The sequence below is a fragment of the Pristiophorus japonicus genome, chromosome 13, assembly GCF_044704955.1.
Source record: "Pristiophorus japonicus isolate sPriJap1 chromosome 13, sPriJap1.hap1, whole genome shotgun sequence".
NCBI classification, from domain to species: domain Eukaryota; kingdom Metazoa; phylum Chordata; class Chondrichthyes; family Pristiophoridae; genus Pristiophorus; species Pristiophorus japonicus.
The window spans coordinates 121471164-121483611 of NC_091989.1; the positions used below are offsets into that span (position 1 = coordinate 121471164).

The window sequence follows — 12448 nt, forward strand, 5'->3', positions numbered from 1 at the left end:
GAGGGAGGGAAGGGGGAGGGATGGGGGAGAAGGGGGAGGGGGAGAAGGGGGAGAAGGAGGAGGGGGAGAAAGGAGATTGGGGGGAAAGGAGATTGTGGGGGAAAGGAGATTTTGGGGGAAAGGAGATTGGGGGAGAAGGGGGAGAAAGGAGATTGGGGAGATTGGGGGGGGAAGGAGATTTTGGTGGGGGGGAAGGAGATTGGGGGGGCGGGGGGAAGGAGATGGGGGAGGGAGGCTGAATGGGCTGGGCCCGAGACTTCGGGCAGGGCCCGTCCCCAGCACCAGATTTACAGGTAGGTGGCGTTGGGTCGGGTCGGGGGGGTGGTGGGAGGGAGGTCGGTTCGGTTTGGGTCGGGGGGAGGGAGGGAGGAAGAGGGAGGGAGGTCAGCTTGGGGGAGGGAGGTCAGGTCGGATCCAGTCCGGGGGCGGGGGGGGGGAGCGGGAGTCGGGTCGGGGTCGGTGTCGGGTCCGGTCCGGAGGCGGGGGGGGGGAGCGGGAGTCGGGTCGGTGTCAGGTCCGGTCCGGAGGCGGGGGCGGGGGAGGGGGGAGCGGGAGTCGGGTTGGTGTCGGGTCCGGTCCTGAGGCGGGGGGTGGGGGGGTACCGGGAGTTGGGTTGGTGTCGGTGTCGGTGTCGGGTCCGGTCCGGGGGCTGGTGGGGGGGGGAAGCGGGAGTCAGGTCGGTGTCTGGTCCGGCCCGGAGGCAGGAAGCGGGAGTCGAGTCGGGTCGCCAGGAAGCAGGAGCAGGAGGAGCCTTATTCACGCAGCCCCAGTGAGGCCATTCGGCCAGGGCTAGGGGCTGCGTGCTTCGGCCCCTCCCACACAGTTTCGGGCGCCTGGAGCTACTGCACTTGCGCGCCCACTGTACCGCGCATGTGCAGAGGTCCTGGCACTGTTTTCGGCGCAGGGACCTGGCTCCGCCCCCTACAGCTCCTGCTGCGCTGCGCCGAGGGCCAGAGGACCTGCAGCGAGGTGGCGAATCTGGAGGTTATTTTTAGGCGCACTTTGTGGCACGAAAAACGGGCGTCCAGGTCGTGACTGCGCCGTTCTAGGCGCGGCTCGAAACTTGGGCCCATAATGTGGAGAAATGTGAAGTTATCCACTTTGGTAGGAAAAATCGAAAAACAGAGTATTTTTTAAATGGTGAGAGATTGGAAAATGTTGGTGTTCAGACAGACCTGATTGTCCTTGTACACGCATCACTGAAGGTCAACATGCAGGTACAGCAAGCAATTAAGAAAGCAAATGGTATGTTGGCCTTTATTACAAGAGGATTTGAGTATAAGAGTAAAGACGTCTGACTGCAATTATATAGGGCCCTGGTGAGACCACACCTGGAGTATTGTGTACAGTTTTGATCTCCTTACCTAAGGAAAAATATACCTGCCATAGAAGGTTCACCAGACTGATTACTAGGATGGGGGGATTGTTCTATGAGGAGAGATTGAGTAGACTCGGCCTATATTCTCTGGAGTTTAGAAGAATGAGTGATGAGCTCATTGAAATATACACAATTCTTACAGGGCTTGATGGGGTAGATGCAGGGAGGATGTTTCCGGGGGAGGCTGCGGAGTCTAGAACCAGGGGTCATAGTCTCAGAATAATGGGTTGGCCATTAAGGACTGAGATGAGGAGAAATCTCTTCATTCAGAAGGTTGTGAATCTTTGGAATTCTCTACCCCAGAGGGCTGTGGAGGCTCAGTCTTTGAGTATATTCAAGACAGAGATGGATAGAATTTTGGATATTAAAGGAATCAAGGGATATGGGGACAGTGCAGGCAAGTGGAGTTGAGGTAGAAGATCAGCCATGATGTCATTGAATGGTGGAGCAGGCTCATAAGAACATAAGAACATAAGAATTAGGAGCAGGAGTAGGCCATCTAACTAATACCCTGTACGGTTGCAGCAGGACCTCCCTGCTTTTGTACTCCATCCTTCTCGCAATGAAGGCCAACATTCCATTCGCCTTCCTGATTACACTCTGTCCCCTCTTCCAGGACATCTATGTATATTGTAAGCAGTTGTGGTCCCAGCACCGATCCCTGTGGCACACCACTAACCACCGATTTCCAACCCGAAAAGGACCCATTTATCCCGACTCTCTGCTTTCTGTTAGCCAGCCAATTCTCTATCCATGCTAATACATTTCCTCTGACTCCGTGTACCTTTATCTTCTGCAGTAACCTTTTGTGTGGCACCTTATCGAATGCCTTTTGGAAATCTAAATACACCACATCCATCGGTACACCTCTATCCACCATGCTCGTTATACCCTCAAAGAATTCCTGTAAATTAATTAAACATGATTTCCCCTTCATGAATCCATGTTGCGTCTGCTTGATTGCACTATTCCTATCTAGATGTCCCGCTATTTCTTCCTTAATGATAGCTTCAAGCATTTTCCCCACTACAGATGTTAAACTAACCAGCCTATAGTTACCTGCCTTTTGTCTGGCTCGAGGGGCCAAATGGTCTACTCCTGCTCCTATTGCTTATCTTCACCAGAAGTGCGTCGGAATCCCATTTACATGCGGAGTAACACGGGCTGAGCAGTTAGCTTCGAGGAATTTTCTGGTCCTAATCCGATGACACTCGGTTATAGAATAAAAGCCTTACAAAACTGCTATTTTTCACTTCGACACATATTTGACTTTTAATATACACATTATATGCAACAAAGATGGGACTATCCCTTGAATATAGTTGTGCCTTTTACACAACAATGTGAGTGAATTATTTTGGAAAGCATTTTAATTCCTTATTGCAGACCTGGAGGGAGTTGGATAAACGGATTACAAATGTATCTAATGAAGCCAAAGATAATGTGAAATATCTCTACACGCTAGAGCGATTTTGTGACCCTCTCTATAACAGTGATCCTGTGAGTCTCTATTTTTATTTTGGTAATGGTGTTTCAAAAACAACATTAAGTAGCTGATCACATGTGAAATATTGAATATCAATTCAGAGATTAATACGTGCCTTTCCCCCCCTCACTCCAGATTGGGATGCTGGATGCTATTCCAGGATTGCTGAATGCTATCAGAATGATACATACAATTTCCACATATTACAACACATCTGAAAAGATGACTTCTCTGTTTACCAAGGTACAGTTATTTCCTGCGAATATTTGCTGGCGGTTTCTACAATAACATCACTAGAATTGTCGTGGTTACAAATAACATAGCCTCAATTCTTTTGTATCTGAGTTTACTCACTTTTCAAGAGTAAAATGACGAGTACCCTGAAATAGATTTTAATCCAACACTGGAACAATCCAGTAAAACACAGCAGTTAGTATCTGAAATAAGAAAAGACATGTTCATGTTTTGGTGGTGAGCCTTCATCAGAACTGGAAACATGTTAAGGAAGGATCGACATCAGAAACGTTAACCTGTCTTTCCCCTGGCAGCAGGGTGAATGGCTGTAATGTAAATGAAGAAATCGATCCAACAAAAAAGCCTGCTTTCAATAAGAATTGTACGTTGAATTATAGAACCAGATAGCTCAGAAGGAGGCCATTCGGCCCATTGTACGTGTGCTAGCTCATTGAAAGAGCTATCCACTTAGTCCAACTGCCCTGCTGTTTCCCCATGGCTTTGCAAATGTTTTCTTTTCAAGTATTTATCTATTTCCCTTTTTAAAGTTATTATTAAATCTGCTTCTACCACCTTTTCAGGTAGCACATTATAGATGATAACAATCCGCTGCGTTAAAAAAAAATTCTCCTCATCTTCCCTATGGCTTTTTGCCAATTATTCTAAATCTGTGTCCTCTGGTTACCAACCCTCCTCCCAGTGGAAACAATTTCTCCTTACTTGCTCTATCAAAACTCCTCATAATTTTGAACAGCTCTATTAAATCTCCCCATAACCTTCTGTGGAAAATAATTTTTGGAAGAATCTACACAAATTAATGATTTCAGCAGCAAAGACATTGTAATTTGTAAAAGAGCAAATATTGCATTTTGCTGTATGAAGTTTTACTTGATTACATTTTCAGATGCATGTCAGGAGATGGGCCTTTCTTTTGTTACATTAAAAATTGATTGAAAATTAGATTTGGACTAATGAGTATTAAAATATTACTTTTTCAGGTCACAAACCAGATGATAACGGCATGTAAGGCATACATTACCAATCATGGGACTGTTACTATCTGGGATATGCCTCCAGGCACAGTAGTTAGCAAGCTGTCAGCCTGTATTCGGCTTAATCAGGTAATTGCTAGGTATGTAGGAATGTATCCGTTGTATTGTCTTCAGCCTCACTTGCTGTACCTGGGGAAAGTGTGTGTTTCTGCTCTAATTCTTCATTTATTGTTGGTTGTCTATGTGAAAATGGACAGCCTAAGTCAACAGTATATCCTGGTGCAACAAAAAACCATTTGGTTTTATTTCACACACTGTGAATGTCCTTGTTCTCATATTGTCCATGGGTTGACTACTGTATTTATCTCTTTTACCCAATGAGGTAAGTTTATGGAAAGATTTTCTTGAGTCTGCACCCAGGTGTGTTGGATCGCCCAAGGGCAGCAAGTATTGGAAAATCAGATGGATTGAAGCACACACCTGTAACAGTAAACTGTCCTGTTTTTCTTCCTTCAATTTAAATTTTTAATCACAATGTAATGACTTAAAAAAGATCAATTTTAACATTATGAGAAACAGGATTTTTTAAAGTGATGAACTTTTAATGTGGGCTGGTAACCAAATCGATTTTCCAAAGCAGTTAAATAATACAAAGCTGATTATTTAGACAAATGAGAGGTTTTACAGTCAATTGTGGAATCAAAAAAGGTGTTGGGGTAAAAGGAAGACTTCTCTTCCTCGAGGTAGACTCCCTGATATAAGGAATCAACACCCGCCCTTTAGTATAGCGACCACGGAATCACTCAGACGAAAACTTTGGTTCAACCGGTTTTATTCGAGCATGCTAGGGAAGGTTCCGATGAACACTTCCCAGAACAACAGTTTGTAATGACAGTTATACATTTTCTGAGGTGTGCGAACCTTCTACAAAACCATCGCTTGGGCTACTGCTATCAGCGAAGTTACATTGATTTGTTGACTCCGATCAGTCTAGCTCTGAGTGGTTCTCCCCCACCTATCCATCTCCCATCAATGTCACCCTTCCGGAATGTGTTATTCAATGGTGTCAACTTTGCCTCAGTTTCTCATGATGTGTTGATTAACTTTGTTTTCCAGGGTGGTGCCTCCTTATCCCTCTCCCTAAAATTCTAATCAAAACTACCAGTCAGTACCATCCTGTTCCCATGCTGCTATAATCTATATTCCCAAACATTTGTGTCCTTGTTCTGTGCTGAATATGTATGCTTTTATGAGTATTAAGGTTAATCCAACGGATGAACATAAGAATTAGGAACAGGAGTAGGCCATCTAGCCCCTCGAGCCTGCTCCGCTACTCAACAAGATCGTGGCTGATCTGGCCATGGACTCAGCTCCACTTACCTGCCCGCTCCCCATAACCCTTAATTCCCTTATTGGTTAAAAATCTATCTATCTGTGGTTTGAATACATTCAATGAGCTAGCCTCAACTGCTTCCCTGGGCAGAGAATTCCACAGATTCACAACCCTCTGGGAGAAGAAATTCCTTCTCAACTCGGTTTTAAATTGGCTCCCCCGTATTTTGAGGTTGTGCCCCCTAGTTCTAGTCTCCCCGACCAGTGGAAACAACCTCTCTGCCTCTATTTTGTCTATCCCATTCATTATTTTAAATGATTCTATAAGATCACTCCTCATCCTTCTGAACTCCAACGAGTAAAGACCCAGTCTACTCAATCTATCATCATAAGGTAACCCCCTCATCTCCGGAATCAGCCTAGTGAATCGTCTCTTTATCCCCTCCAAAGCTAGTATATCCTTCCTTAAGTAAGGTGACCAAAACTGCACGCAGTGCTCCAGGTGCGGCCTCACCAATACCCTGTACAGTTGCAGCAGGACCTCCCTGCTTTTGTACTCCATCCCTCTCACAATGAAGGCCAACATTCCATTCGCCTTCCTGATTACCTGCAAACTAACTTTTTGGGATTCATGCACAAGGACCCCTAGGTCCCTCTGCACCGCAGCATGTTGTAATTTCTCCCCATTCAAATAATATTCCCTTTTACTGCTTTTTTTTCCAAGGTGGATGACCTCACATTTTCCGACATTGTATTCCATCTGCCAAACCTTAGCCCATTCGCTTAACCTATCTAAATCTCTTTGCAGCCTCTCTGTGTCCTCTACACAACCTGCTTTCCCACTAATCTTTATGTCATCTGCAAATTTTGTTACACTACACTCTGTCCCCTCTTCCAGGTCATCTATGTATATTGAAAACAGTTGTGGTCCCAGCACTGATCCCTGTGGCACACCACTAACCACCGATTTCCAACCCGAAAAGGACCCATTTATCCCAACTCTCTGCTTTCTGTTAGCCAGCCAATTCTCTATCCATGGTAATACATTTCCCCTGACTCCGTGTACCTTTATCTTCTGCAGTAACCTTTTGTGTGGCACCTTATCGAATGCCTTTTGGAAATCTAAATACACCACATCCATCGGTACACCTCTATCCACCATGCTCATTATATCCTCAAAGGATTCCAGTGAATTAGTTAAACATGATTTTCCCCTTTATGAATCCATGTTGCATCTGCTTGATTGCACTATTTCTATCTAGATGTCCCGCTATTTCTTCCTTAATGATAGCTTCAAGCATTTTCCCCACTACAGATGTTAAACTAACCGGCCTATAGTTACCTGCCTTTTGTCTGCCCCCTTTTTTAAACAGAGGCGTTACATTAGCTGCTTTCCAATCCGATGGTACCTCCCCAGAGTCCAGAGAATTTTGGTAGATTATAACGAATGCATCTGCTATAACCTCCGCCATCTCTTTTAATACCCTGGGATGCATTTCATCCGGACCAGGGGACTTGTCTACCTTGTGATCCATTAGCCTGTCCAGCACTACCCCCCTAGTGATAGTGATTGTCTCAAGGTCCTCCCTTCCCACATTCCCGTGACCAGCAATTTTTGCCATGGTTTTTGTGTCTTCCACTGTGAAGACCGAAGCAAAATAATTATTTAAGGTCTCAGCCATTTCCACATTTCTCATTTCCCATTATTAAATCCCCCTTCTCATCTTCTAAGGGACCAACATTTACTTTAGGCATTAACCATCAGGCATTACTGCTTCCCTCTTCTTAACCCAATGTAAGCGAGTGTATAAGCGTGCTTTACATACATAAGCGAGTTTTACATATAATCGGTCAATTACAATCCCTACCGGAATACAGAGGAACTCCTGATTCCTCAGAACCTTCTAATACTGATAAGCCCTTTTAATTTGGACCATTTTACATATCAGATCAATTCACTACCTTCAGTATCCACTTTTGTGACCATCGGTCTGTCTCCACTCTAATGACCGTTTTTTATCCCCTTATAAAAGGGAATTCAGATTTATTGTTCTGGACACCAATATGTTTGAAGAGCTTTGATATTTCCTGGCTCCTGACTACTATGCGCAGAATCATCTATTCCCATTGATTTTAATTTCCAATTTTTATGATAACTTTTCGAGAATGTTTGATATTATAATGTTGAATTTTGAATCATGCCCTGTATATTTATAGACTTTGAGTTGCATGGTCCTCTGGTGCATATATGAATGCCTCCCTCTTTAGCCATTTCCAACACATGAGAGATGCATTCCATTATGCTGATGTACTATGCTGGAGGCAAACTGAAACAGGGCTGTTTCTGCAGGCTCCACTTAGTCTGCAGTTAAGTATGTCAACTTGAAATAAATAAATAGAAAGTAAGAAAGAACTTGCATTTATATAGCAACTTTCACAACCTCAGGATGTTCCAAAGTGCAGTTGTAATGTAGGGTAAGACAGCAGCCAATTTGCACACAGCAAGGTCCTACAAACAGCAATGAGATAAATGATCAAATAATCTGTTTTAGTGATGCTGGTTGAAGAATAAATGTTGGTCAGGACACTGGACGAACTCCCTTGCTCTTCTTTGAATAGTGTCATGGGAGTTTATTATGACCATCTAAGAGGACAGATGGGACATTGGTTTAATGTCTCACCAAAAGATGGCACCTCCGACAGTGCAGCACACCTTCAGGACTGCACTGATATGTCATCCTGGATTATGTGCTCAAGTCTCTGGAGTGGGCCTGTACCACAACCTTCTGACTCAGAGGTGAGTGCTGCCACTGAGCTAAGGCTGAAATACTTTGGTTTCTCATACAGTACATTCTACAATACTGTCAGTTACACTATTTTGGTACAGAAACCACACATTGCTGAAACTGATAAGAATATGTGATGGTTTGAAGCCTAAGGTTTAACTTATGTTGCTCTCTCTTCTATTCTGTGGCTAAGAGGTTGTTAGCAGACCTATACCTATGCTGCGCGAGCTGGTGTTTGGGAGCAGCATGGATGTTGTTTGGTTATTGCTCTGAGAAATGTTTTTTCCTGTGTTTCAACTTACCTATAATGCCACGAGCCTGTTGTGTGGATGAACATGCAGCCTATCGATGCGTGGCATATACAAAAGCAAAATACTGCGGATGCTGGAATCTGAAATAAAAACAGAGAATGCTGGAAATCTCAGCGGGTGAGGCAGCATCTGTAGAGAGAAAAACAGAGTTAACGTTTCGGGTTGACGACCCTTCGTCAGAACTGCCGAATGTTCGAAAAGAGCACATTCTTAAGCACTGAAAGGGGAGGGGAAGAAAGAACAAAAGGGAAAGTCTGTGATAGGATGGAGGGTCTGTGATAGGGTGGGTGGTCTGTGATAGGGTGGATGTGTGGCATATGCCTGGTTCATCAGTACAGTCCATTGCACATTGTTCTCAACCTGCATTGTAGTGGAAGAGTGAAATTCAGGCCAGTTCTTGGGGCTAGAGCACAATTTTCAATAGAACTGGGAAACGACTGCTTTTCCTGTTCTGGGAATCTTGCATGTCACTGCTATTCTGATGTTCATCAGTGGCATTGTTTAATGTTAGCATGCCTCAATTAAAACAGGATAATTCGGAGCAGGAGTAGGCCATTCAGCCGCTCGAGCCTGCTCCGCCATTCAATGAGATCATGGATGATCTTCTACCTCATCTCTACTTTCCTGCACTAGCCCCATATCCCTTGATTCCCTTAATATCCAAATGGTTGAGAGGTAAAGCACCAGGATATATTCACTCCAGCGTTTCATTGAAAGTGAATTCCACTGTGTAACTATAAAGCTTGGGATGTTAATATAAACTGACTGTCCTTTTTTTTACAATATTAGGAATATCAGTCTTGTTACAGTGTTACCGAGCAAAAGATGAAAGAGAATCAGAAGGAAAAACCTTTTGAATTTAGTGAAATGTACATCTTTGGGAAGTTTGACACGTTTGAGAGACGACTTAAAAAGATTATTGAGATACTTGAGACTATTAATATATATTCCAGCCTAGAGGAATCCACTATTGAAGGGTCTGAACAGATGGCAAGCAAATTTCAGGTCAGAAATATAATCCATTTTGTGTCAACAGCAAATAAATTTTTATTTTCCCTCAATTACAATTCATCTGGGTTTATACATCAATGCCTAATTTCTGTTTATCACTGCATTGTGACATAATTACAATTCAAATATTTCTGAAGAGGAATGGGAAGTGGAGCTCACCATTATCCTTATCTTGTCAGTAACAAACCTTTGGCATTGTTGCCAAATTAGGTTATTTTAAGGGTTAAGTCATGGCAGAAGAGCCCAGACTTGTGTCATGCTCCTCCTGTGCCATGTGGGAAATCAGTGTCCCTGACAACTGTGTGTGCAGGAAGTGTATCCAGTTGCAGCTCCTGTTAGACCGCATGACGGCATTGGAGCTGCAGATGGATTCACTTTGGAGCATGCGCGATGCTGAGGATGTCGTGGATAGCACATTCAGTAAGTTGTTCACACCGCAGGTAAAGGTTACAAAGGCAGATAGGGAATGGTGACCATCAGGCAGAGCAGGAGTAGGAAGGTAGTGCAGGAGTCCCCTGCGGTCATCTCCCTCCAAAACAGATATACTGCTTTGGATATTGTTGAGGGAGATGGCTCACCAGGGGAAGGCAGCAGCAGCCAAGTTCATGGCACTGTGAGTGGCTCTGCTGCACAGGAGGGCAGGAAAAAGAGTGGAAGAGCTATAGTCTTAGAGGATTCTATTGTAAGGGGGATAGATAGGCATTTCTGTGGTTGCAACCGAGACTCCAGGATGGTATGTTGCCTCCCTGGTGCAAGGGTCAAGGATGTATCAGAGCGGCTGCAGGGCATTCTGGAGGGGGAGGGTGACCAGCCAGTTGTCGTGGTGCATATAGGTACTAACGATATCGGTAAAAAGTGGGATGAGGTCTTACAAGCTGAATTTAGGGAGTTAAATTAAAAAGTAGGACCTTAAAGGTAGTAATCTCAGGATTGCTACCAGTGCCACATGCTAGTCAGAGTAGAAATAGCAGGATAGCTAAGATGAATACGTGGTTTGAGGAGTGGTGCAAGAGGGAGGGATTCAAATTCTTGGAACATTGGAACCGGTCCTGGAGGAGGTGGGACCAGTACAAACCGGACAGTCTGCACCTGGGCAGGACCGGAACCAATGTCCTAGGGGGAATGTTTGCTCTTGCTGTTGGGGAGGGGTTAAACTAATATAGCAGGGGGATGAGAACCTATGCAGGGAGACAGAGGGAAATAAAATGGGGGCAGAAGCAAAAGATAGAAAGGAGAATAGTAAAAGTGGAGGACAGAGAAACCCAAGGCAAAAATCCAAAAGGGCCACATTACAGCAAAATTCTAAAGGAACAAAGAGTGTTAAAAAGACAAGCCTGAAGGCTCTGTGCCTCAATGTGAGGAGTATTCATAATAAGGTGGATGAATTAACTACGCAGGCAACTATTAACGATTATGGTATAATTGGGATTACGGAGACATGGCTCCAGGGTGACCAAGGCTGGGAACTCAACATCCAGGGGTATTCAACATTCAGGAAGGATGGACAAAAAGGAAAAGGAGGTGGGGTAGCGTTGCTGGTTAAAGAGGAAATTAACGCAATAGTAAGAAAGGACATTAGCTTGGATGATGTGGAATCTGAATGGGTAGAGCTGCGGGAATACCAAAGGGCAGAAAATGCTAGTGGGAGTTGTGTACAGACCACCAAACAGTAGTAGTGAGGTTGTGGATGGCATCAAACAAGAAATTAGGGATGCATGCAATAAAGATACAGCAGTTATCATGGGTGACTTTAATCTACATATAGATTGGGCTAACCAAGCTGGTAGCAATGCGGTGGAGGAGGATTTCCTGGAGTGTATTAGGGATGGCTTTCTAGCTAAATATGTCGAGGAATCAACTAGAGAGCTGACCATCCTAGACTGGGTGTTGAGTAATGAGAGAGGACTAATTAGCAATCTTGTTGTGCGAGGCTCCTTGGGGAAGAGTGACCATAATATGGTAGAATTCTTTATTAAGATGGAGAGTGACAGTGTTAATTCAGAGATTAGGGTCCTGAACTTAAGGAAAGGTAACTTCGATGGTATGAGACATGAATTGGCTCAGATAAACTAGCAAATGATACTTAAAAGGTTGACAGTGGATAGACAAAGGCAGACATTTATAGATTACATGGATGAACTTCAACAATTGTACATCCCTGTCTGGAGTAAAAATAAAAAGGGGAAGGTAGCTCAACCATGGCTAATAAGGGAAATTAGGGATAGTGTTAAATCCAAGGAAGAGGCATATAAATTGGCCAGAAAAAGCAGCAAGCCTGAGGACTGGGAGAAATTTAGAATTCAGCAGAGGAGGACAAAGGGTCTAATTAGGAGGGGGAAAATAGAGTATGAGAGGAAGCTTGCAGGGAACATAAAAACATACTGCAAAAGCTTCTATAGATATGTGAAGAGAAAAAGATTAGTGAAGACCAACTTAGGTCTCTTGCAGTCAGAATCAGGTGAATTTATAATGGGGAACAAAGAAATGACAGACCAATTGAACAAATACTTTGGATCTGTCTTCACTAAGGAAGACACAAATAACCTTCTGGAAATACTAGGGGTTCGAGGGTCAATGAAAAAGGAGGAACTGAAGGAAATCCTTATTAGTCAAGAAATTGTGTTAAGGAAATTGAGGGATTGAGGACCGATAAATCCCCAGGGCCTGATAGTCTGCATCCCAGAGAACTTAAGGAAGTAGTCCTAGAAATAGTGGATGCATTGGTGATCATTTTCCAACATTCTATTGACTCTGGATCAGTTCCTATGGACTGGAGGGTAGCTAATATAACATCACTTTTTTAAAAAAGGAGGGAGAGAGAAAACAGGGAATTATAGACTGGTTAGCCTGACATCGGTGGTGGGGAAAATGTTGGAATCAATTATTAAAGATGAAGTAGCAGCGCATTTGGAAAGCGG

At 44.0% G+C, this 12448-nt stretch overlaps 1 protein-coding gene across 1 annotated transcript in view; it reads left to right on the forward strand.

Moving 5' to 3' along the window:
- The window catches only part of LOC139278184 (dynein axonemal heavy chain 5-like), a 382562-nt gene that overhangs the window by 74668 nt on the left and 295446 nt on the right, over window positions 1-12448 (forward strand). Inside the window, exons 9-12 of the mRNA XM_070896837.1 lie at window positions 2765-2878; window positions 3000-3107; window positions 4097-4219; window positions 9309-9524. Coding sequence (XP_070752938.1) covers window positions 2765-2878; window positions 3000-3107; window positions 4097-4219; window positions 9309-9524 — 561 coding nt within the window. The remainder of the gene's footprint in view (window positions 1-2764; window positions 2879-2999; window positions 3108-4096; window positions 4220-9308; window positions 9525-12448) is intronic.